We start from the raw sequence: 26,471 nt of genomic DNA, 5'->3' as shown, positions 1-26,471 counted from the left end.
CTTGATGCTGCCAACCAACATTGTTTTTGAGTGACAGTGCATTTGATGAGGAACACAGTTGTTCTGGGCATCGGTTTGACTTACTCAATCTACATAGTAATACCTGTTTGGCTGTTTAGCTGGAAACAAATAAGAGCTAACTGTACACAAAAACTATAATGCTCAGTGATCTGTGATGGAATAGTAGCTATTCCACCTGTTTGTCTAGTAGTATCAAGGCTGTAAGGGATGTTGTGATGTCATAATGAGGTGGAAAATGGCTTCTATATTGATTTAGAATCCTTTTGTCTATTATGCATAACAATAGGAACACTGTGATGAGTATTAGACATTCTGGTCTATGGTGTCACAGACTACAGTCATACATTCTAGCTGATCTCACACTTTGGCATGTGACTTGTTCTATCACAAGAACATCATCATCCCCACCCTTATGACACTTTTTTTGTGTGACAGAATAATTATTATATGTTCTATGGAGTGTAAAAATAGAAATCATATGATATACTGAACATTCTAGACTATGCTGTCTTATCACAGACTACTGTGATATTTTCTATTTGATTTCAAATGTGAGTTGTGATATCACAAGAACCTACCATTATTACCCCTCTGTCCAGCCACGACAACCATCTATAGAGAGGCTGTAAAAACCAAACGGCATCTTCGACAGTTTAGTAAGATACTGTGGATGACATTTTGAAAAGCAGCATCTGTTGTTAGACCAGACCATTTCACTGCAGATTTCTCAACCCATCAGTTATTCCAAATAATACTATCAGTTATTCCAAATAATACTATCAGTTATTCCAAATAATACTATCAGTTATTCCAAATAATACTATCAGTTATTCCAAATAATACTATCAGTTATTCCAAATAATACTATCAGTTATTCGAGTGTTAAACAAACCCGCATAGATTGAATGTTTTTTGTCACTATAAATGCAATAAGTATAATCAGAGTAACTAGCACCCTTCCTTACGTTATCAAAAGGGCCCCTATTACAGAGACTGATTAGACCACAAAGACTGGAACGGTACACCTATTACTGACACACTCAATGTTAAACCTAAACTAAAAATGTTTATAAAATGTTAATTCAAATGTTTTGGGTCTGACAGTAATTTCAGGATAGTCCTAACATTGGCCTATGAAGAATAATTGGACCTAGCTGCTGAGTGGAGATGTAAAACATGTTTATGCTGCCAGTTGATATATGACATCAAAACATCAGCTAAATCACTTTCAAATATTTTTACTTTCCAATGTAGAAAATACTGTGTGCTATACTAAAGGTCTGTGAAAGATTTAACCTGCCCATTGTGTTCCAAAGAATGGTGTAGTTATTCTCTGGAGTGGAATGATTTTATGGTAGGGTGTCATATGACACCTCTGGAAAAACTATTGCTGCTGAACTTCATGGAATCAACATGGCCAGCGACATCTGAATTTCTAAATTTACAATTTACGTGAGATGGAGTAGTTTTTCATACAACCAGTTTTTCATACAGCCAGTTCAACTTCCACTCCACTCGTGACAAGGTTCCCATTGTGTCGCAATAAGACTCAGGAGGAGTAGGCCTGAACAGTGACCTTTTACTCAAGCAAAGGTCAGTGTCTGTGATAGGCAACAGAGGTGTACTGTAACTGTATGCGTCCGGTACGGTGGAGTTCAGTGCATTAATGCTTAGCCTCTGGTTATAGCCTACTCCCCTGCCCATTTGGGTGCTCTTTGTTGACCGTAACACAACACCGTCCGTTTCCCCCCCACCGGTTTAATTTGTTTTATGGGATGCACCTGATACCCTCAAACTGCATTATAAGCCAAGAAATGTTGTAATCAATGTGTCCATCAATACACATCCCACTGTACCTCACTCCATGGAACGGTTCTCAACTCTGCACAAAACATTCCATCACACCTATGTAACGGATAGTTATTAATGAATGTTGGTGACTAGTAGGCTACGACAATTTAAAAAATGTATGTTTAATTAATATTATAAACTTGGTAGTTTGGGTCCTGGATGCTGACTGACTGAAAGCCTTGGTGTACCAGACAATATACCACAGGTATGAAGCACATTACTTGTTTACTGTTCTAATTATGTTGGTAACCAGTTTATAATAGCAATAAGGCACCTCGGGGGTTTGTGGTATATGGCCAATATACAGCTAAGGGCTGTATCCAGGCACGCCGCTTCACATTGTGCCTATGAACAGCCCTTAGCCGTGGTATATTGGCAATATAACACAACCCCTCAGTCCTTATTGCTTAAATATATAATGACAGCAAGAACAACAATGGATTATTAAAACTAATATTACTATCACTACTACGACTACTATCACTACCAAGAATACTATCACTACTACGACTACAACTACTTTACTATCACTACTACTACTATCACAACTACTACTACTACTACTACTACTACTACTATCACTACTACTACTATCACTACTAATACTACTATCACTACTACTACTACTACTACTCTTATTATTACTATCACTACTACTACTATCACTACTAATACTACCATCACTACTACTACTACTACTCTTATTATTACTATCACTACTATCACTACTACGACTACTATCACTACTACAACTACTACTACTACTACTATTACTATTACTTCTATCACTACTACTCTTATTATTACTATCACTACTATCACTACTACGACTACTATCACCACTACGACTACTACTACTACTAATATCACTACTACTACTATCACTACTACTACTATCACTACTAATACTACTGCTACTATCACTTCTACTATTACTACTACTACTACTACTCCTACTATCACTACTATCACAACTACTACTATTACTATCACTAGTACTACAACTACAATCACTACTACTACTTCTACTATCACTACACCTACTACTATCACTACTACTACTACTACTATAACTACTGTTATCACCACTACTACTACTTATATTACTACTACCACTACCACTACTATTATCACTACTACTACTACTACTACTAATAATAATAATAATAATAATAATAATAAAAATAATAATAATCATTCTAATAATAATAATAATAATAATAATTCTTTAGGCGTCTTTTAGTCAATGTAAAAGGACATATTTATATAGCCTGGAAGTTTTGGTGGATTAGAATATTCTTTAGTTGTCTTGAATATAATTGAATGTTCTCCTTTGTCAACAGAAGTCCCATCTATGTGACTTTATAGTCCAATAAATATAGGAACAACGACTGAAAATAAACTAAACAGTTGAAATTCCATCCGTCTTGTGCCTTACGTTATCTAGCTAGTATGCTCTGGTAACTGGAGTCTGTCAACATGCATATAAACAAACATTTGTGAGTTTAGTATCAGAACACTGTCTCAATTGTACTATAGATATAGGTAGGCCTAGCTATAGGTCATGTAACATCCTCAAATTCCTATATGTCAGAGAACAAAATGAAAGGCAACACCTTCAAATAACTTTTGGTGATGATTTCAGTGATGATTGTAAAAATCTCTATGTTCTAAATGAGTTTACAGGTAATAGATTGCCTTTGATCCGTTGACTGCCGTGGAGTGTGGCTATATTGGGAGTTTCTCCCATTCTTCTTTGCCGATTCTCTCAAGCTCCTTCAGGTTGAACGGGGAGCGTCGCTGCACAGCTATTTTTAGGTCTCTCCAGAGATGTTCGATCGTGTTCAAGTCCGGGCTCTGGCTGGGCCACTCAAGGACATTCAGAGACTTGTCCTGAAGCCACTCTTGCGTTGTCTTGACTGTGCGCTTAGGGTTGTTGTCCTGAGCGCTCTGGAGCAGATTTTCATCAAGGATCTCTCTGTACTTTGCTCAGTTAATCTTTCCCTTGATCCTGACTGGTCTCCCAGTCCCTGCTGCTGAAAAACACCCCAACAGCATGATGCTGCCACCACCATTCTTCACAGTAGGGATGGTACCAGGTTTCCTCCAGAGGTGATGCTTGGCATTCAGGCCAAAGAGTTCAATCTTGGTTTCATTAGATCAGAGAATCTTGTTTCTCATGGTCTGAGAGTTCTTTAGGTGCCTTTTGGCAACTCCAATCGGGCTGTCATGTGCCTTTAACTGAGGAGTGGCTTCCGTCTGGCCACTCTACCATAAAGGCCTGATTGGTGGAGTGCTGCCGAGATGGTTGTCCTTCTGGAAGGTTCTCACATCTCCACAGAGAAACTCTGGAGCTCTGTCAGAGTGACCATCGGGTTCTTGGTCACCTCCCCAATCAAGGCCCTTCTCCCCAAATTGCTCAGTTTGGCCGTGTCTTGGTGATTGCAAACTTCTTCCATTTAAGAATGATGAAGGAAATTGTGTTCTTGGGGACCTTCAATGCTACAGAAATGTTTGGGTACCCTTCCCTAGACCTGTGCCTCGATACAATCCTGTCTCGGAGCTCTACGGACAATTCCTTCTCACTCATTGCTTGGTTTTTGCTCTGACATGCATGCACTGTCAACTGTGGGACCTTATATAGACAGGTGTGTGCCTTTCTAAATCATGTCCAATCAATTGAATTTACCACAGGTGGACTCCAATCAAGTTGTAGAAACATTTACATTTTACATTTACATTTAAGTCATTTAGCAGACGCTCTTATCCAGAGCGACTTACAAATTGGAAAGTTCATACATATTCATCCTGGTCCCCGGTGGGAATTGAACCCTGGTCCCCCCGTGGGAAATGAACCCACAACCCTGGCGTTGCAAGCGCCATGCTCTACCAACTGATCCAACTGAGCCACACGGGATCATTTCAAGTATGATCAACGGAAACAGTATGCACCTGAACTCAATTTCGAGTCTCATAGCAAAGGGTCTGAATATTTATCTATATAAGGTATTTCTGTCTTCAAATATGTCTTCAAACCTGTTTTCACTTTGTCATTATGGGATATTGCGTGTAGATTGATGCCGAAAAAAATAAGGGTGTAACATAACAAAATGTTGAAAAAGTCAAGGGGTCTGAATACTTCCTGAATTCACTGTACATGCCTAGAAATCAATACTGTCGTTGCTTATTAACCCCTATCCTTTATTCACGTGTAATTAAAAGCTAGCTAAGGGTGAATTATACCAACATGTCAGAAAAGGTTTTAAGTGAACATGTTGCTTGGTTAGGAGACTAGCCCAATCACAATCGATAGCATTTTAGAAAACAACAGCATGTGTTTCCATAAAAATATAGTCCTTAGTCTTTTATTGATATTTTGTTAAAATCTAAATTTTATCAGGAAAACTATATCAGATTAAATTACTAAAAAAAATAAAACCATGAGAAAAATGTCATCCCCAAATCTTGATGAGCACTGTGTTGTCTAGAATTACATTTCAATTGACTAAAATCTTGCATTTAAATACATATCACATACATAATTAGTCATATTTGACAATTACAGAACAATGCAAATGTCAATCAATCCTGCATATGAGTAATTTGACAAGTGGGCATGAACAGACGAATTAGGCCTACAGACTAATCACATATTCCAATCATTTCCATGATAAAGGCCAAGCTAAACCCATAGTTAAAGTACGAGGCCCCACAATAATAAGGTCTAACAGCAGGCTACACCAGTGCCTGTGTGAGCGAGGTTTCCGTTTGCGTAGAAAGACATTCGCCACTGGATCTGGTGTGGCCCGTGACCCGTAAATAATATTCATCTGTCAACATTCCTTGGTGGAAATAGAATAGTCTCACTTTGTATATACGCCATAATGTTATACAATATTGGCAAAGGGGTGCATAAAGATAACCTGTGCGTAAATATTGCATTTCGTAAAGCATGCATTGGTGTCGATGAGAGATATGCGCTAAAGTAATGCGTGATTCAACCTTGAACTGAATAGTCATTATATTTATGATTATTGGCATTTTCATTTACTAATTAAGGACTTATTAACTGGCTACTTGGAGTAGGCTCACGTGACCTATAGTGCTTTTTATCTACAGGACAGTCAAAGCCATTGCGCAAGTCCCTGTGTATATTATTTTAACAATGAAAAACGGATGGCTAAACTTGTACTATTACAAGTACTGCAAGGCTGTTATCTGCACCAATTTAGTCTTAATTGTTACAGTCAATATAGGCCTAATACCACTAAGAGAAAATTGCTTACCAACCACAGACACAGAAATTACACCAGCCTGTCTTACGCAGCTTTGTAAAATTCGAGAGAGAGAGAGAGAAACAGTGGAATGTGCAAAAATGCACTATTGTTTATTCTGTTTCCATTACTTTTCGTTGTTGCAGTTTGAGTAATGTTCCCATAAACTGGCTTCCCAGCATTAAATCAACATGTTGCATTGCATTTATAACCAAGGGGTCTGGTTAGCCCAGCTCATGCCGAAAGAGTTTTGTAACATTTTATGCCCAAAAGTTTAACAACCTCTCTGCCACTCTTAAGGCACACATGCTGCACTCACACAAACTAGTTAAAATTCTGATTTCAGCTGTTGGAGAAAGAGAGAGAAAGTCAAGAGCAGAACCTTGCACTTCCCAGGAATTAAAATATTTGTTTTGTGAGAACCAAAGTATTTGGTGTTACGCCTATACCCAAACACAGACGGTATTATGGGGCATGGTTGTTTTGAGTATCCACTGAAATGGTTGCTAATTATAAAATGAGAGGGCTGAATACCAGCGTCAATAACTTCATGGTCCATAAGCCAACAAGGTGTGATGCTCACCACTCAATACAAACGTTTGGTTATAGCCACAATTATACGAATGCTGTGTATGACCTATAAATGCACACTTTAAGCTAGCATCTTGCTTATATCTAAATACGTAGTCCAAGGCCACACAGCAAAATCTTTTTTTTCTTGTAAAGATCATATTCAATACATGGAATTGGGTCCATAGGGCATACATTCAATTCAACTTATAATTGCGTAAGGTATCCATGCCTAGGACTCATGAAAGGGGACTGATTTGAATAAAGAGATGCAACTATCATAACCTATGTAAGGACTAAAACATTTAATATAAAATACCAACAATTCCTGAAAAGAGGAATGAATAGGCCTATGTCGATGTTGTTTTTAGAAATATTCTACAAGACTTTGAAAGTAGAAGAGATTGGATGACGGCAGGTTGTGGGTTGAAGTTGTTCAAACAAAGTGTCCTCTTTCAACACACGTTTCTAGTTTTGTGTTTGTCTCCGGGAACAACGCAATTTTGTTCTCATCGACAAGAGGAAAGAAAAAGTGTCATCACATGAACATCAACCTCCGTTATGGTCTAAATCATTTGTGTCAGATAGATTTTATTGATAATTGCCAATGCACTCTTCAGTCCTGTTTTTAAAGAATGCCATAGACTGACAGCCGTAGTCAGGTTCATACTTTAATTCTATTCCATAGGCATATGACATAGTACTGTAAAATATCGTAGTGTAAGAAATATTTTCTTTGCACCATATACATAGATGAGTAGGCAGAACTGACCTGACACGCATAATAACAAAAAAGTGTAGACCCTACCCACTGGGCACACACTGGTTGAATCAAAATTGTTTCCACGTCATTTCAATGAAATTACGTTGAACCAACGTGGAACAGACGTTGAATTGAGGTCTGTGCCCAGTGGGTATCTACACCATACTGCAGTCCATGCATGTAGTTAACACACACAATGGACAATGTCCCATTTCAGCAAGTTGCAAAATTGCTGCACTTGTTTTGCATTTAAGATAGATTTCAATAGTTTTCATTATCTTTAGCCTATATTGGAAGGGGGGAGGGGGTAATATGTCACGAAATCCCAGCACAGCAGTAGGCCTAGAATATAGGCCTACAGCAAACCTCTCTGTAAAAGTGTAATACGCATAGGCACTGGGGTTTTGGGCCTATACGCGCCATACACCTTCATCATATATCTTCAAACACGAAAATAACAAGACAAGGAAAGCGCAATAAACATATAGGCTATAAGAAAATATATATTTTACGTTTTCAAAGACTTTGTAGGCTACTTTGAAATGTTGTCTGGTCACATTACATTTCGAGAAATAATATAGACCCAGGTCTAGGCCTACAGTAAGAAAAAAAAAGAAAACACAGGTCTCATATCGGGCTGCCTTTGCATCCGGATTAATGGCTACCTTAGCCCACTTGATAGCCCAATGTTGCAACACGATACTATCGAAATCAGAATCATAACGCGGAGACGTAACACAGATGTATTTTCAGGTTAGACATTCTGTCGCCTTTTCAAAATAATGAATCAACGAAAATCATGCTCCTCCTAGGCTACTTTACGCACTGGCTTACATTATGGTCAACAATATATTTTAAAATATGGGTGTGGTTCTAAAGCATTTTGCAAAAAATCACAAGTGGTGTTTTCCATCGTATGAAATATATCTTAATGGTCAACTATGATGTGCAAAAACAAACTCCACACAAAAAATGAATTGCCATTTTTCAAATAAAAAGCTGAAATAATATAAATCAAACAAGTTCTCCTTTCAAATGAATGCATTTCTTTTTTTTATTGTAAAGGGTATATGAAACTATAGTGAGATCGATTTGTTTATGTTTTATTATTAATCGCAGAGTTAACATGCAGTCGCTTTCCAAATGAAAATACAAATAATAAGATATTATAATCTTTAATCGTTCACATACGGCTCTCATGATAGTAAAACACTTAAGCGATGATACCCCAAAACAAAATCTAACTGAATATGGCTCTCTTGGAAAACCTATGTGTAAACAAAAGGTCATGGGGTACCTGACTTTGAGTTTACGTATCTGTTGATATCTATCCCCTAAAATAATAACGATAATAGTAACAAGAATTAAGACATTTTATTGTTATTGTTTTCAACAATATAACATGTTATCACATTCCGGTAAAATACCTTTCAGCTAAACGCCTACCATCTCACCTCTCACCGTGTGAGCCACATTTTCCTGACTGTCCTTTCGCCTTTGCTCCTCGCATCAGGTGCCTGAAGCTTTTCTCAAACATCCACGTAACTCAGAAAGTCCCTTTCCAACCAGGGTCTCGTGTTTAAGAGCCGAGGTCGACCAGGTTGGACGACATAGGGTTCAGTATAGTATCGTGCAAAGAGTGATGATGGTGCACAGAGTCATGGCTGGACACTGGCATGGCGCTAGGCCCGGGTGGAGGCGCTAGGCCGTGCATCTGCAGCCCCGAGTTTGAAGCGATGAGCATAGCCGGAGTCGACGAGGTGTTATCCGGAGTCCCTGAAGGCGTTTTGTCGTCATCTGAGCTCCCCAAAAGTGTTTTATTTCCATTCATGGAAGAAGTCAATGGGTTGTGGCTGTTGGTGTTGGAGTTTTCGTTGTTTTCCCTGTGGAAAGGAAAGATGATAATATGGTAAGTAATAATGAACCCTATATTAGCCCATATTGTCAGGTAGCCTATACAAACATGCATTCGCTTGCAAACAACACAAATACTTATCATAATTATACCGAGTTATGTTTGGATGAACAATTTAGTACAGATTGTAATATACAAGTTTTAGGCCTATAGACTAAAAGGAACTGGTAAATGAGCAGTGTGGGATATGTCGTCACCGCCATTGGTCTCTCCAGCATTTTTAATGAGAAGTTCTCATATAGCTGGGCTATGCAATTTAAACAACAATGTGTGACATTCAAGTCAAGTGTCAAGGCATATTTGAAACTAGTAACAATGTTAGATTTTCTTGCATCATCTAGTTCCATTGTGCAGATCTTGTTTGCCCGCATAATAAAAATGGGAGAATCTATGTTCAGGAAATACATACAGGGTTATTTATACCTATGCATTTGGTGGAGTGTGCATGCAACTTATTTTTGAATTCACACAGACGCAAACGACACACCCCTAAACAGAAATGCAATGTGTGAGATTTATATTAGTACCTTTACTGTTGCTATATAATTTATATAATTCAATTATTATTAGAAATCTGCAGTGGATTTAGCCGTTTCTAAACACATTTTATCAATCACCACCCTACCCTTAATGAGGACGAATAGACGAATTTGGCACTACTGTATTTCACCAAGTCAATGTTAGAAAAAAAATATGTTAAGCCATTTGAACTATATCTAAACTGGTGTAGGCTATTAGTTTGGGCCTATGGGTATGAAGGCATAATGGAAAACCTTAACTGTGTACACACACAAGCTGGCAGGCACAAATGACAGGCCTAATTATTGCTAAACGTGTATTAGGCATATATTTACAGTCCGAATCGCAATGACTCATGGTTTTCAAGTGGAAAGACATGATTTACGCAGTGGTTTCAGTTTGAATTAGTCGCCAGCGGGAGAAAGCAGACACCCTCCGAGTGAACACCTGACTAAATACATATTAAAGCTCTTCTGTACAGTATAATTTCGAAAATTAAAATGTAGGCCTACAAACAGCTCATTAAGCAATAGCAAAAAAACTACCACCCTCAAGCAGAATAAAAACGTCTTGACATTCAAGGAACTTTTTTGAAACTAAATATATGATCTACATTTACATACTTTCAGATGTGATCATGAAGCCAGAGTTAATATTTGCCATCCGTTGATTGTGGATAGTTTAAATGGCAAAATAAAAGCATGATATTAGTTTGCTTTTGCTCATCAATGTTAGAATGATTATCAATGGTAGCTTATAATAAATTATACTATAGTTTACCGTACCCTGATTTGAAATGAGAGGTTAGCATGTATAAATCAGTATTTCCTAACAAATGATCCAAGTTAAAGTCAGGGCCCAGACTTTTACGCACACAAGCAATAAGACAAGGAGTAAACATTCACTTACTCGTACCTTTCCTTAGCTTCTGCCGCGCGGTCTCTTTGCCGTCTGTTTTTGAACCAGTTACTGACTTGCGTGGTTGTCAACCCGGTGCCTTCGGCGAGCTCCCTCTTCTCTCGCGGGGAAGGGTAGGGGTTATGTGTGTACCATTCTCTGAGTACGCTCCGGCTCTTCTCTTTGAAACAGTAACTTGTCTCCTCGCCGTCCCAGATAGACCGAGGCAGGGGGAACTTTCTGCGGACGCGGTATTTTCCCACAGCCCCGAGAGGGCGGCCTCGGAGCTTCTCCGCCTCGACGTAGTGCGCTTTGAGCCACAGCTGCTGCAGCTTCGGGTGATTGTGAGGGGAAAATTGGTGGCTCTCAAGGATCTTATAAAGCTCTCTGAAATTTCCTCTGTGGAATGCGACCACAGCTTTAGCTTTGAGAACACTTTCATTTTTGTGGAGGTGCTCACACGCGGGTAAAGACCACAAAAAGCGCCCGAGCCGTTCAATGTTTCCACCCTGTTGGAGGACCTCGCAGACGCAAGCGACTTGCTCTTGCGTAAAGCCAAAAGTTGGAAGCATAGACATGGTTGCAAGTTAATAAACAGGTATGTTTTTCTCTACTTACACGTCCCCTTTTATGGCTAAGACATTAAAGCAAGTAACCGACACTGTAAGTCCACAAACGACCATGAAAGTCTCCAAAAGTAGGCTGTATCAAAAATGACGAGGATAAAATCCAATCGAAAAGAAAAAATGAAAGTCCCGTTTATGAATAGCAGTACAAAATGCACAGCATTCCCCACAAGGTACACCGAGAGAAAGTGTTTACTCCTTCCACAGTCGTTGTCCACCTTTTCTATGTCGTTTCAACATTACCTACTCCCGAAGACCAGGCTCGCTCGCTTGTTTTAATAATATTATTCTAAACTGGCAAGAAAAGCGATTATGTGAACTGTGATTGGTTGGTTATCTGACCCGGGGATGGTGAGGATAAGACAATAGTTTTAGTCAAATTATTTGCCATGGTTACGCTGTCATTCAATGTAACCCGATATGGTTTGAGGTGGCTCCCTGGCCTCACTGACTGATTGTTCCCTTCTATTCAAGCCCTCCAACCAATAGAAATATTGCCCAGATTTTTTCCTGTAAATGGGATTTTTTTCTCTCTCATGTTTGACAGACACTCGAGGCAGCCAAAGAGCGCGAGGCTGTGTAGCAGTGATCCCTCTTCCTGGGGAGGATGGCGCCAGAGCGTGCGACAGATCATGCTAACCAATGTTCATGTCCATAACCAGGAACCGCATGTGTATGCACAGTTTCCACAATAACTGCTTATTCATTATATGTCATCTAACGCTTATTACATTGTAATAAGGAATTGTACGTAGGCCTAATTTACCTGGAACATCGTGGTATAGAAAGGATATTTAAACTATAGGCTAGACGTGAATAAATATTGCTGGGGGACAATACAGATAGTTTCACCACATATTTTGCATTATTTGCCATGTTTTGACACAGTGACAAAAATCTATAGATACAGTATATCTCCAAGTATGAATAACTTGGGCAAACTTGGGCCACTGTTGACACGTGTTCCAGGAATGGGAGACAGTTGAATTAAATAGATTTCTGCTCAAATAAAATCATAGAAAAGTGCCCCGTTTTGAAGACAGTTCCCTCACCTTCAAATCCTAGTTTAACTCCTGTTAGATCATGTGCGCATTGATAACCTCTGGTGTAATTAACCATGCATTGTAGAGTATTTAATGCACATGCGGGTATGACAAATTAACAAGGCAGGCAGGCAGGCATCCTGTGGGCACACATCCCCAGGAACTGTACAATGTGGAATACTGTAACATTAGAGCAAACGCACAAGGTGCCTGAATAACAAAACAAAGGTTGAGAGGTGTATTCTGCTATGAGAGCGCGGAGAGCTCGCTCTCTACGGCTTTCTGAGGGGAACGAAAGCTTCTACTTGATGCTGCCGGTAAGACAAATTAAGCTCTTGTTTGGAGATGACAGGATATAAGACCTATAATAGATGTTAATAATTAAATAAGCCCATGATGTCTTTTTAAACTACCAATAATAATAATTGTTCTGAGTGAGAGTGCCATAGCTACCTGTTGTGAATATGTAATTTTGTATTGACCGATGGAGTGAGGAATTGACCAGTTGATAGATTTATATTGCATCACAGAGGGACCTCTTCATTAAGTACATTTACACTCACTAGTATCATATCACACGAGGCCAGGTCTCTTTCCATCCACAGATCTTAAACGCATCTCTGGTATCTGCTTTCTGTAAAATATAACGCAAAAACCTGTTTTAGCTTTCATCCGAAAAGCTTTTTGATCTAACTTAATAACACCACAGACCACAAGAAAGCTTAGCAAAATTACATTTTGTGTGAAATTATAGAATCGCTGACGCTTGTAGTATAAATGGAAAGGGTGGTAATATGGCAAGAGATGAAAACGTGTTCTGCTCTGTGTTGTTTTGCCTTCAATGAAAATGGACCTCGGTTGCCTTCCCTCTTTCAGGCGAGCTCGAGCTGCTCCAACCTGTGGGGCAGTGATCACAGCGTAGCCTTGCGCGGCGCGGGTGCAGCCTGACGGGGCTTCTACACAGATTTCGAACGAAAGTGTAGCCTACTCGTCTAGTCAACAAATAAGATACGTAGGCCTACATTTTTGAGTAGAGAAAAATTGTCAAAGACGAATGTTTCCTCGCATCAATTACTTTTAGATGTTAAGATTGATTCCAATTAGGCCAATAGGCCTACTTTGAATTTAGGTAGGCTAATCACGCATCCAAAATTATTTGGATATATTTGCTCAAAAAGCTAAAATATTTATGGTAGCCTTTGTCTCTTATTTCTCTTTAATATTATAGCCTAGTTTAGTTTTACTCTTAATTCAGACCTATGTGCTCTAAATAAGACCCAGGAAACCGAGCCACTTAATTGCAAGAAAATCAGTCCTTAGTGAAAGGACAGTGGTCTGTCTCGTATGCACCTGTAGGTTAAAATGCATGCATAATGTATAGCCTATAGTCATACATGGAATCATGCATTTTAACATGCCGATCGAAGGAAGAGGTGTTAAACAAATGAAAAACGCACACTGACTAGTTTCCATTTTATCATTAAGATGAATTATCTTGTAAGAAGACCCTTATCCGTTTTCATGTTGTGTTTTCACTCGCAAAAGGAACGTGTTTAATAAATTGACTTGGGTTTCGCCTGAAGCCAGTTTGCAGAGTGGTATTTCGGCATTAGCTTGACTGATGCTAATCATCAGGGGACAAGGCTGCTGAAATGGGTATTAATAAAAACAACGCTTCGATTTAATCGTGTAAACGAGTAGCCTATATGAAAAATTCCTAATTCAACCATATTAGACTGAGCATTAATGAGTTATATATTCCCCGTCTTCGTCCACTTAAAAATAAACTCTCACAAAGGGAATGTAATAATAATAATAATATTAGGCTAATAGGCTATATGCGTGTAATAATTAAACAATTATTATCATAAATCCAAGGCTACAAGATGAAAGGGAAACTGTGTAATAAATATTTAATAACTATGTTCAAAAAATAACCATTGCATATAACTTCCAATTGCCTATATCAAATGTATAAGTTCAATCAATGACACGAAATAGTGCTTCAAGACGGATCTAAAGGAGGGGTTAAGAAAACCCTTTTCATAGAGCAAAAGTGAGAATCCAAACGTTGTTTGACAGACCAGCCACTTCGAGCGCTTTTAAATTCGCGTATCTTCTCTAACAATCTAGAAGAAACAGCTAAATGTCTCAGAATTGAACCATAACATGCATAAAGCTCCCAAATCGTTTATGATAACTTTTGCGATGACCGTGACAATGGTCGTCTGTCGTCCCCCCCCCCCCCCCCCCCCCCTTTTTAGCACCATGCCTGATAATGACTGCTTGTGGGTAGACTATTTGAATATTGAGAAACGTTATTTTATGATCGTGTCTAATAGGTCATAGACTGTATAGGCATATAAAGACCTAGGCCAATTGCTCTAGCCACCATATAAAATAATATTTCATGAAATCCATTTTTCCATTTTCAAATTCTGTTCTGACATATAGGCCTTTATACATTAGCCCAGTTGAAAACAGTTGGCGTTATTAGGCCTAGCTATATGCTACTAAAAATAGTAATTTCACGAAAATCACATCAATCAATACGTCATTCTGTTTGCGAGCACATTTAGGGATCATGAACTGAAAATGCTAAGAGCCAACTAGGCGTAGGCTACACATGACTACAGTACAACTACAGAATAGGCCTATAGCCTATTGTTCCACCTCCTTGTCAACAGCAATGCAATGTCCTATACAGGCCTAGTGCTCCTTGCAGCTAAAGATGCGCCTATTAATTTATTCCTTGCAGGCGGAAAGTGCGCGCTGCAGGGCGGCGGCGCAGTCACAAGCGCCCATCAAAGCCTCTGCTGCAAGCGGGAGGAACCTGGCAGTGACAGGCCGAATCAAGGTACCCGTCTCGCCTTGACAGTGTTTGTAAACCTCTTGTTTCCATGGATCATTTTGATCAGAGCTTCGCTGGGCCCGCGTGGCTCGTCAGAGCGGTGATTATTACAATGCTGATGAATGGGGATCGCGTTTCTTCTAATAGCCGCCCCCTATTTTCACAACCTCCCACCGCTAACCCGAGAGCTCTCTGCCACGACCTCCACTAATTGGACTGATTATTGCAAGATGTTTTGGGGGAGCGCAGGGTGGCTGCGGGACGTGGCTTTTCCGTGGCCTACCCCGAGACAGGCCCGACGTGGGTTGATGAGTTACATTCTTTCAGACATGTCATGTTGGGCAGACAGAGAGAACGAATTAAACCCAGGCGTTTGGTGTCTCTGCTGTTTAAGGATCTATGAATGAGGGCCTATGCAATAATTAAATGTTTATATCTACCTTGTTACCCAATAGGCCTACACAGGAAGGAGTACTGGAAGGACTGAGGAGATATTGTCTTAATGTACAGACAGACCAGGAGGCAAGGTTGGTCAAATATGGTTCAAATATGGTTCACGCAGTAGATGATAGGCTATCAATAACACAGACCTAGCTGATTTTTAGAGCTGTTTTGAAATAAGACCTACGCTACTCACGAATGTGCCAGGTTATTCTATATTCTCATTAAGAAACACATATCGAACAATTGATTATGAGTATAGCCTATCCCTATAGGCTATGTAGCGTAAGATTTAGGCTACTCTGATTTACAGAATTACGCATGGACATTCTCTTGGGCATTCTGTACAAATCTCAGATCACAGATTAGATCTGCGCACAACGCAGGTGTGAGCGATCACTGGAGCAACAAGTGGCTTTCTTCAACCTTTCCACGGGGGCTGGAGTGTGGGCCCTGGGCCGCTACTGAGACTAATTATTTCAATCAATCATTTGATTTGATTCCTGTTTATTTTCAGTGCTCGCTTAGTTACTTCACCCGTACACTGAATCTATTATGCCTTTTCCCTTCACATCCATAGCACGAACTATAATTTGAAGTGGAGTGCTACTCCAGCACCCCTGATACTTCACGCTTGGTAACCTTTATTGTCCCCGGAGACGCAGGCTGCGCGTGACATCTCATGGGCTGCCTCTTGTCAAGGCGCTAGGTGAAAGCGCAAGTAGCTGTGTGGATACAGCTACCTTATGTAAAGCGTGTGCAGTTTTGGAGACCAATTTAGGCCCATTAACTCTGGTCTTATAGGCCTACACACACGGACAAAATATAGCCTATTCCAGAGCCTCTCAAAGTGTGATATTATTATTTTTATTATAGGCCAGCGTCTGCGTAAATTGCATTAAAAAAAACTTTTAACAAATAAACGCCGTCTGAATCGCGGGTGTCACTGTTTTGTCAGGAAGAAGACCTTTGAATAGAGGAGAGCACCTGCGGTCTGCATTTTCCCCTGTTGATAGGCCTCCAAAACAGCCAAAAGGGTTTTAAGTTGTTTAATGAGAAAACAAACTATTGTCCACATAGATTCTCATAAGGGCTAGGGTAGTCTTTATAGTTTATACTCACAGTAAGTGCAAAGTAGAGTGAAACATGTAAAAAAAAAAATCAAACATTTTAGGGTAGGCTTACATTAACTTGCCACTACGCTATAGAAACAACGGGTCAACTATCGATGATTTACACCAAAATATTTGATGATAGAGATAATGAAGGGAAAAAATGAAAGAAATATATTATTATTATTATTTAGATGGTTGGTTATACAAAGTGACGAATTAATTATAGCAGTAGTCACTAGCAGTAGTACAACTCAGTAGCCTATTCAAATTGTGTTGTTTTGCAGGTAGGTCTATTGCTAATCACAAAATGTAATTCTGATGACACTGCAGAAGGCACCCCTGAGGCAACATGGCCCATAGAGCGAAACATCAAACCTCCTGAAACCATGTCCCAGCACTGTATAACATTTCTCAGGGACCAATGCACGCGTTCAAAGGCAGAATGGGCGAACTACACGGACAAAGCACATACTTAATTGGCACTTTATTGAAATCGTTGCTAGTGACAAAAAACATTGTGATTTGATTGTCAGCTTGTTTTGTCTATTGACCTCTCTCACCCTTCATGGCATCTTTGTTCTTTAAGATGTGAGACTAATGATATACACACTATAGATGATGAATCTTGACACAAATGTTAAATTCCCTGAATATTGGTGAATAAACACGTTTTTCTATTTCTTTCAAGAAAACCAAAACTTTTTTTTTTAGAATCACTGAAAAAGTCTGCTTCAGACTTCTCCCATTTATTCAAATTGTATTTCAGCATTATCTGCCAACTTTTCTTACTAAGCTGTACATTTATTTTCTCAGTGTTTCGCAATAGACTCAATTACTATTTTAATCATTTTAGTATTATTTTTGGATGATCATTTAATTATTTAACCCTTATCCAAAACATCATCCATTCAGATTCTCCAAACAAGGAACAGGCAAGTTGGAGATACATCTTATAGCTACTCGTTTCAGTGCTTATTAGAATTTCAGATTCAGATTCAGATTCAGAACAAGAAAATCAAAAATGTATCTATTTTCCTCCTGAGTTGATGTTATTGTTTAATGAGCATTAGGCTAGATTAATACACTGGGTGATAGGAAAGGGTTTGTTTACAGTGCCCTCATTACCTCTGCTTCCCCATATGGGCATATGATAGGCTGGATAGGTGTACTGCACTCATCTGCTGTGTGGGACAGAGAAAAGGCTTTAACCTGGGCACCTAACAAGGAGTTTAGGGTCAGCCAAGATGGCTTCTACAGCAGAGGATGTTGTTACAATCTGATGCCTCTCATCAAACAGCCTGTGCTCTTTTCTCAATCTCTCCTCTCACATATACTATGACTACAATGGCCTGTTACAGTCTGGGAGGGTATCTCTTTACGTATACTGTAAGGCAGTTTGCTCTCTGGTCATAGAAACCTGCAACATCGCTTAATGTTTTCCCCTTATGCAAGGTCCCTTTTATAGACCATGGACTTTATATGTCAGGAAAGATTTTATTAACATTGATCCACAGTAATTAGTTATGTGCTAATGCTGAGTTTGTATCCATTCCTGTCCTCTGGATTTTACTGCGATTTGTGGTTTCACTTGAAACTAGGAGTTCATGGGGTGTCACAAGCCACATGGCCAGTAAATACTTCCACGATACAGTCAGTTGTAGTAAGGTATGATACTGCTGCACCATATAAGTACAGTACAGAATGCAGGACATACTGTAGGCCTACATGTTTTTGTCATCATGTTTTTGTCATATACAGACCATTGACCAATTGATCTTGACTCATTGTTAGCTATTATCATGTCATGCTTTACTGTACTTTGAAGGACTGTTTTATGTGTTTGCGTGCAGCATTAAAACATGTTCACCTCCTTCCAGTACAGTAAGTTCATGAGTTCAAGCAGTGTTTCCCCTAGGATTTTTTTCAGCAGCGATGGGTACTTCCCCGACCAAAATATTTAAAGGCCCTCCTCTTGGCCCTGGAGACAAAATGTTGCTGTTTTAAAGCTAGTTTCCTGCAGTTCTACACATTTTGTCAAGGCTTATGCAGTGGTCCTATGCTATCTGAGTGACTCAAACATAAAAAAATCAATGGAGGCCCCATGCCATGCTATTCTTGGAATTTTAGATTCGCTCTGACTATCTAGTTTTTATTTAGGTAATTGTTAGTTTTCAAATATGATCTTATTAACAAATATATAGCTCCATAATATTTTCTACATACTATATTTCTGGTTTTAGTCTTTTAAGTTTACACTGAAAACGTTTACCATCCTGAATTATTAATATTTTTTTGAGTGGCAGCAATGATTTAATGAACATAGGGGGAACACTGAGTTCAAGACAACGGCAGTTATTGCCTAGTTTTCTCTATGTATAGCGGAATAGCGTAGATTAGAATCAATACATTAGAACTTCTATAGTGTCTTACACCAATCCAAACTATGGCTGATCCATCCTTCTGAACATGTGTCTTTAGCATCAGAAAGAAAACTCTATAATTGTATTCTTTTCATAATAATGAGTTCCTTCTCAAGATCTCAGATTGTCCATCAAGCATGTCAGTATTTACAGTGGAGTGCCTTTAATTGTGTTATATAAAAACATGTAGAGATTAGGCAAGAGATATATGATTTGTAAATAAACGTATACATACTTGTTTTTATATGGAGGAGTGGAATTTCATGATTGTTTTTTAATTCAGCCAGTCTGGCAAATTAAACGCCTGCAAAATTCAGGAAGCTAACAATTACAATCAATTTGAGTGTGCAACCACAGTATACACCAGGAAATGGCCCATATGTGTCATTACAGATACAGTAGTTTCCCTTTCTACTGCTGCTTTTGCTAATGTTAACATGGAAATTAATCATTTTCCTGTTGTCCAAAACATGAGATCTTTTTTAACACAACTCATTTAGATTCATTCCTAGAACGGATCCTTCTTTGTAACAAACTATTCGATTCATCAAAATGGACTTTTCCCATAAAAGTTCAGATGTTCTGAGTCAACTATGTAAGATTTGTTCACCTTATTTCTTCCAAAGTAATAACATATGGCCCTGTAACTGACCTCAGATATTTCACTTGTTTCTCACTTCTGCAAGTCAGTATCACGTTCAATCATCATTGAGGTGGCATAATGTGTCAGATTGTGAGCTTAATGGTCAGTCTGCCTTTCAATGTAGATAAAACTCAACACACTGATGTGTGGTTCTGGGGTGAAATACCATGAAAAGTTTTATTATGATATTTTGTATTTTGAGAATGTTACTCATTTTACATTTGATAATATTGACATTATATTGTTATTCTTCACCTTGTGTTATTCAAACCCTGATTGTCATTGAGCAGTATGAATGAAAATTAAATGTACATTAGTTGAAGTTCAATAAATGATACTGTACTGAGAATTCATTCTTAAATGGTTCTTCCTCAGCTCTTAATGTTCCTTGGAGAACTCTTGCCCAAACAATAACCGTTGAGTGAAGTGTGGGGTTCTTGATGTGGCATCTACGGTTCTTCAGAAATGTATGGTTCTTGAAATGTATGGAAGCCTGGAGATGTGTCTTGAAGGACACTGCAAATTGGCCAGTGTTAATTGGCCAGTGTTAAATAGTGTTGAGTTTTCAGTGTAACATTTCTACTGTTGATTCAAGAGTTAAAGTAACACTGTAAAGAGTTAAATTAACACTCAGTGGTGTAAAATAACCCCAGAGTTGGTGTTAATGACCAGAGTTGAACCAAAACTACACTCATCATTATCATATTTCCCAGCATGCTCTATTGCCAGTATATATTTTTTAAATTGTTTACTTCAATATCAATGTTTTTGCATGTACATTGATTGATTAATTAATCGTATGCATCTCAAATATAAATAACAAGCATTTTTCTGAAATATTCCAATCTGTTACTTGGCTTATTGCACCTGGTACTGAAATGGTTGTTCCAGTTGAGATGTTTAAGGTCTCATATCTTAGTCTTTTCAAGCCTGGCAGTCATTCTTGATGCAGGTTGCGAGTAAATAAAAATTCTAAATAATATGACTTGCAGGCCTGATGTGGGTAAAACTAGACCCTCAAAAGAAGGCCTTATAAAATATGCTGAGTGTACAAAACATTAGGAACACCTGCTCTTTCCATGACAGACTGACCAGATGAATCCAGGTGAAAGCTATGCTCCCTTACTGATGTCACTTGTTGAATCCACTTTATAAGTGTAGATGAAGGGGAGGAGATAATTGAGACATGGATTGTGTATGTGTGCCATTCAGAGGGTGAATGAGCATGATAAAATATTTAAGTGCCTTTGAACAGGGTATGGTAGTAGGTGCCAGGCGCAATGATTTGAGTGCGTCAAGAACTGCAACGCTGCTGTGTTTTTCACGCTCAACAGTTTCCTGTGTGGATCAAGGATGGTCCACTACTTAAAGGACATCCAGACAACTTGACACAACTGTGGAAAGCATTGGAGTCAACATGGGCCAGCATCCCTGTGGAACGCTTGACACCTTGTAGAGTCCATGCCCCAATGAATCGAGGCTGTTCTGAGGGCAAAAAGGGGGTGTGCAACTCCATATTAGGAAGGTGTTCTTAATGTTTGGTATACTCAGTGTATGTATTGTATTGTCTTAAATAATTACATTTCAATTACAACATATTCACTTAGGATCTCACTTGGTGAAGGTCACAGGACTGAAAATGAATGAATGCAACAAGCATGTCTTTGTCACAAGCAAACACAGTCATGGGTGGTACTGGTATCTAAAATCCACTCGAATGGCACACTGGGGAATATGCGAAAAAGGCCCTACAGCAGGGCTATTCAATTCTGGTCCTATTTTGCATGGTTCTTCAGAGACCCTAAAATGGTTATCCTATGGCATTGCTCTCAAGAACCTTATTTGGTTCCAACTTGCACCTTTATTTTTAACAGTGTGATATGAAGGCAATGCTAACTTTTTTTGAATTGGTTGTTTCTTAAAGACTATTTTCAGCATTATTCATTTAAAATCAGACAAACCTGTTTTAGCAAACATATTTATGTATAATTAATATCTCAGTAGAAAGCCCTTAAGTATTTCAAAAACAGGGATAGTTTATTAGGCCCAAAAGGAAACGATATTGAACTATGATTATTTCCTAGATAAAAAGAACACACATACAACTTCAGAATTGTAACAACATCTAACAGCACAAAAATGTAGGCGTATCTGTTTCTGACGTTTTAATGGGATTGATTAATAGTTCAAAAACTGCTATTGTAAGCATGTCTCTAGCTGTCTACAGCAGAGCCATACATTTAAATATATGTCTTTGGTCTACAGTATATACAGTATCATGGTCTGTACATGAAGTACATATAGCGGGGGAGTATACATTTTTTGTAGGATGAGGTTTACTGAAGACGTGCTTCCCTGCATGCAGAGGAAAATATGGCCTTCACTGGGAGAGGGGGATTACTGTCAGTTGCTCACAAATTGCAATAATACCCGGAGCTCGGCCACCCACACACGCGTTGAGAGACAAGTGATAAATTGCTACATGTGTCCATTCCACATTGGCAACTCGTGACCCTTAAACGGGCAACACTATATCCATTCTTTTCACTGACACTTAGAAAAAGCATGTGTGAAATACCAACCCCTCTGAAACCTGTTTATTTATAATTGGTTATAACATGTATGAAAATAATGGAATATATTTTTCTTTCATTTAATGTATTTATTGATAAGATGACTTTGTATATGTACTGTATACCATCTAATGGGTATCTTTAATGAGTATAAACAGCTTCAGTGGAGCAAAAACACCGATCAGGCTACCATACATGTACAGTAACATCCCCACTCCTCTGTTCACTCTTCTCCCTCACACCCAGCAGATGGCTAATCGAGTAACAGAATTTAATGAGCACTGCTGAAAGTAATAATGAAATATGGCCCTTTTGTCTTCATATTGTCATCTTAACTGTCAGGACCTGCATCCATTCAGCATATAATATTAATCAACTAGGAAATGGGGAAGCTTATACCACATTCATATTCGTTTCCTGTCTTGGCTGGTGGAAAGGCACAGTGTTCAAATTGTATCTCCCCTCAGTGCGTCAGTGAAGGAATGGAGTGTGGGTGGACTGCATCTGTGGGGGGGGGGGGGGGGGGGGGGGGGGGGGGGGGCTCTTTAGCTCCAGTAGTGAAGACAGTAGAGAATTCAATGCTCAGGCATTAAAGCTGACTTAACACCCTCAGGTCAGGGCACATGAAAGACCTAATCACTGGGAGTAAGATCCGTCTGTCTGCACACACTCTGCAGCTGGCGCAGGAGGAGAGGCAAGGCGGCAGGCTATGTGTGTGTGTGCACACATGCATAAGTGAATGTGTGTGTGTGTGTGTGTGTGTGTGTGTGTGTGTGTGTGTGTGTGTGTGTGTGTGTGTGTGTGTGTGTGTGTGTGTGTGTGTGTGTGTGTGTGTGAGAGAGAGAGAGAATGACTGAGCCTCCCCGTGCTACAGAGCATGTGTGCAGTACACTGTACCGACCAACAGTACACACAGTGTCTTCAGAAAGTATTCACACCCATTTGAATTTTTCCACAATTTGTTGTGTTTAAACCTGAATTTAAAATGGTTTAAATTGAGATTTTGTGTCACTTATCTACACACAATACCCCATAATGTCCAAGTTGAATTTTGTTTGTAGAACAGTTTAGAAATGTAAAATAATTCAAAGCTGAAATGTCTTGAGTCAAAACTCATTTCACTCCCGCATATACAGTACATAGAGGGATGCTCGTGCTGCTGGTGCTGAAGAACTGTAGAACTGAAGTAAATCGTACAATCTGGCCAGGTTAATACCAATATTTTAATTTGGTAACATCGCACAGTGTGACGTGATAATCGTAAAATACTGAATCCGATGTACAGTCTGTAAAGGCCTTTAACAAATTGCATAATAAGTTGCATGGACTCATTCCGTGTTCAATAATAGTGGTTAACATGATTTTTGAATGACTACCCCATCTTTGTATCCCCACATACAATTATCTGTAATATCCCTCAATCGAGTAGTACCTTTCTAGCACAGATTCAACAACAAAGACCAGGGAGGTTTTTCAATACCTCACAACGAAGGCATTCAAAATGCCTTGATAGACGTGAAAAAAAGAAGAGAAAAAAGCAGACGTGGAATATCCCTTTGAGCACGTTGACGTCATTAATTGGGCTTTGGAAGCTGTATCAATATACCCAGTCACCACAAAGATACAGGCGTCATTCCTAAATTTATTTTTGTAATGGCTGTGATAAGAGAAAACTGAGGATGGATCAACAACTTTGTAGTTACTTCACAATACTAACCTAAATGACAGAGAGAAAAGGAAGTCTGTACAAAATAAAACATTTCCAAAACATGCATCCTGTTGCAACAAGAGACTTAAGTAAAAAATGTAGCAAAGAAATACACCTTTTGTCCTGAATACAAAGCTTTATGTTTAGGGCAAATCCACATCTCTGAGTACCACTCTTCATATTTTCAAGCATGTTGGGGGCTGCATCATGTTATGGGTATGGTTGTCATCGGCAAGGACTAGGGAGTTTTTTAGGATAAAAAGAAACAGAATACAGCTATAAGCAAAGGCAAAATCCTAGAGGAAAACCTGGTTCAGTCTGCTTTCCACCAGACACTGGGAGAAAAATTCATCTTTCAACAGGACAATAACCCAAAACACAAGGCCAAATCTACACTGGAGTTGCTTACCAAGATGACATTAAATGTTCCCAGAGAGACCTAGTTACCGTTTGGATTTTAATCCGCTTGAAAATCTATGGCAAGACAGGAAAATAGCTGTCTAGCAATGATCAACAATCAACTTGACAGAGCTTGAAGAATTTTTAAATAATAATGGGCAAATATTGTAAAATCCAGGTGTGCAAAGCCCTTAGAGACTTACCCAAAAAGACTTACAGCTGTAGTAACTGCCAAAGGTGCTTCTACAAAGTATTGACTCAGGGATGTGAATACTTATTTAAATTAGATATTTCTGTATTTCATTTTCAATACATTTGTAAAAATGTCTAAAAACATGTTTGATTTCAGGCTGTAACACAACAAAACGTGGAATAAGTAAAAGGGTATGAATACTTTCTGAAGCCAATGACCTTTCAACTCTCTAGTAGCAATGAGGCCTGCAGCCCCAAGATACGGTTCTGTGTGAAGTTATGGCCCAAAATAAAATAAAATAAATCTATAAAGCAGTACAAAACCTTTGTCAAAAAAGCAGGAGGATATTTATTATGGCAAACGTCACTTACGTGCTTCCTGCAAGCGGCAGCCTGTGCTGTGTGTTCCACCTCGGGGAGCTGTGCGCGGGGGTCAGGGTTTGGTTTGCAGGCCAGCCTCGACCCACGCTGAGGGGGAAGGCCACCGCAGTCATATTTACATCAAGTACTGTAATATTATCAATAAAAGCCTGGAGCCAGGCACCTTGCTGTAACTCACAGCAGACAATTGGCTGTGCAGCTGTTCTGGCCTCGTCCTCCTCAGGGCAAAGGGGGAGGACGCTGGGTCGGTGAGGAGGAGAGGAGGGAGGATGGAGGTGAAAAGGGGAGGGAAGGGGAGAGGAGGGGGTGAAAGATGGGCATCCCAGCTAAGACTGTGCACGAATCTAATCCTCAGGTCAAATTGTGGCTTGTTGTCCTTTGTGTGAGATTTGGCAACACGTCCAGGGAGTTGGGGAATATTAATGAGAAGATATACAGTAGGTGACAACAAGTGAATTTGTGAGTTTATTTGTTTATAATCAGGCAAAACAGTTGTACTGATCTCATTGTGTATTTGGTGAATTCGTCATTAGTTGAAATGATTGGATAACTAACAGACAGTAGCTATAAAATCAAAAGTAGAAATATTATTTTACATGATACTGCAGTGACGTTCCACTCTGTCCCTGGTAGACAGTGTTACTTGGCTTCCAGCAGCAGGTTATCTATATGACCTCATTACATGACCTCATCAGCAAGAGATAACAGCAGGCCTCAGTCCACCTGAGCTGGACCAAATGAAGAGCATGAATAATAACCAATCTCCTATCTGAAAACACACCCCTGGTACTGTAACACCGCATTGTAAACAGATCATTTTTAAAACAGTTCCACGAAGTGAACATAAGGATACATATGCAAATATTTAATGAACAAATAGATTTCATGAAAAAATATTTGTAGGACAATTCAGAGAAAAAGTTTGATGGCGAGTTTGATTGAAATTCTCACCAAGTTGGATGAGTTGGGGTGGGAAGGCTGAGTGTGTATCATTTACATGTTGCGAGGGGAAGTGGCATGAGATACTTAAAGACCAAAATTGCCCCACTTAGCCAAACAAACTGCCCTGCGTTAACCCAAGCTCTCTAATGGCCAATAAAACCAGGATGTTCGTCTCCCTCCTTGGTCTTGCAAAAACTAGGCAGAAATTAGCCAGCGTAAATAAATTCCAGTGGAGGTCGAGTTAATGACTGCTTATTTCTGGACGTCTCGTGAAGGTCAGTAAGGTCTGGAACAGATAGGATGTACATAATAGGCCTAACATGCCTT

At 39.2% G+C, this 26,471-nt stretch overlaps 1 protein-coding gene and 1 long non-coding RNA gene across 4 annotated transcripts in view; one reads left to right on the top strand and one right to left on the bottom strand.

Moving 5' to 3' along the window:
* Nucleotides 1–7,374: 7,374 nt before the first annotated feature.
* six2a (SIX homeobox 2a) lies at nt 7,375–11,871 on the bottom strand. Of its 2 annotated transcripts, none has more exons than XM_055890006.1 (2): nt 10,823–11,871; nt 7,375–9,362 (listed from the first exon to the last, which is right to left on the bottom strand). In XM_055890006.1, exons 1-2 carry the CDS (start codon nt 11,386–11,388, stop codon nt 9,059–9,061), a joined length of 870 nt encoding a protein of 289 aa, XP_055745981.1. In that variant the 5' UTR covers nt 11,389–11,871; the 3' UTR covers nt 7,375–9,058. The 2 variants fall into 2 exon arrangements, with proteins under 2 accessions (XP_055745981.1, XP_055745982.1); XM_055890007.1 differs by having other exon boundaries at nt 10,829–11,870.
* A 730-nt stretch (nt 11,872–12,601) lies between these two features.
* LOC129828796 (uncharacterized) overlaps nt 12,602–26,471 on the top strand; it is a 49,330-nt gene continuing 35,460 nt past the window's right edge. For both annotated transcript variants that reach the window (XR_008755294.1, XR_008755295.1), the window contains exons 1-3: nt 12,602–12,796; nt 15,238–15,336; nt 15,786–15,857. This is a non-coding gene — a long non-coding RNA (uncharacterized LOC129828796). The remainder of the gene's footprint in view (nt 12,797–15,237; nt 15,337–15,785; nt 15,858–26,471) is intronic.

This window comes from Salvelinus fontinalis, chromosome 30 (genome assembly GCF_029448725.1).
Source record: "Salvelinus fontinalis isolate EN_2023a chromosome 30, ASM2944872v1, whole genome shotgun sequence".
Classification (NCBI taxonomy): Eukaryota; Metazoa; Chordata; class Actinopteri; order Salmoniformes; family Salmonidae; genus Salvelinus; species Salvelinus fontinalis.
The sequence above is the reverse complement of the archived record's forward strand: the minus strand, read 5'-3'. Positions and strand labels throughout refer to the sequence as shown.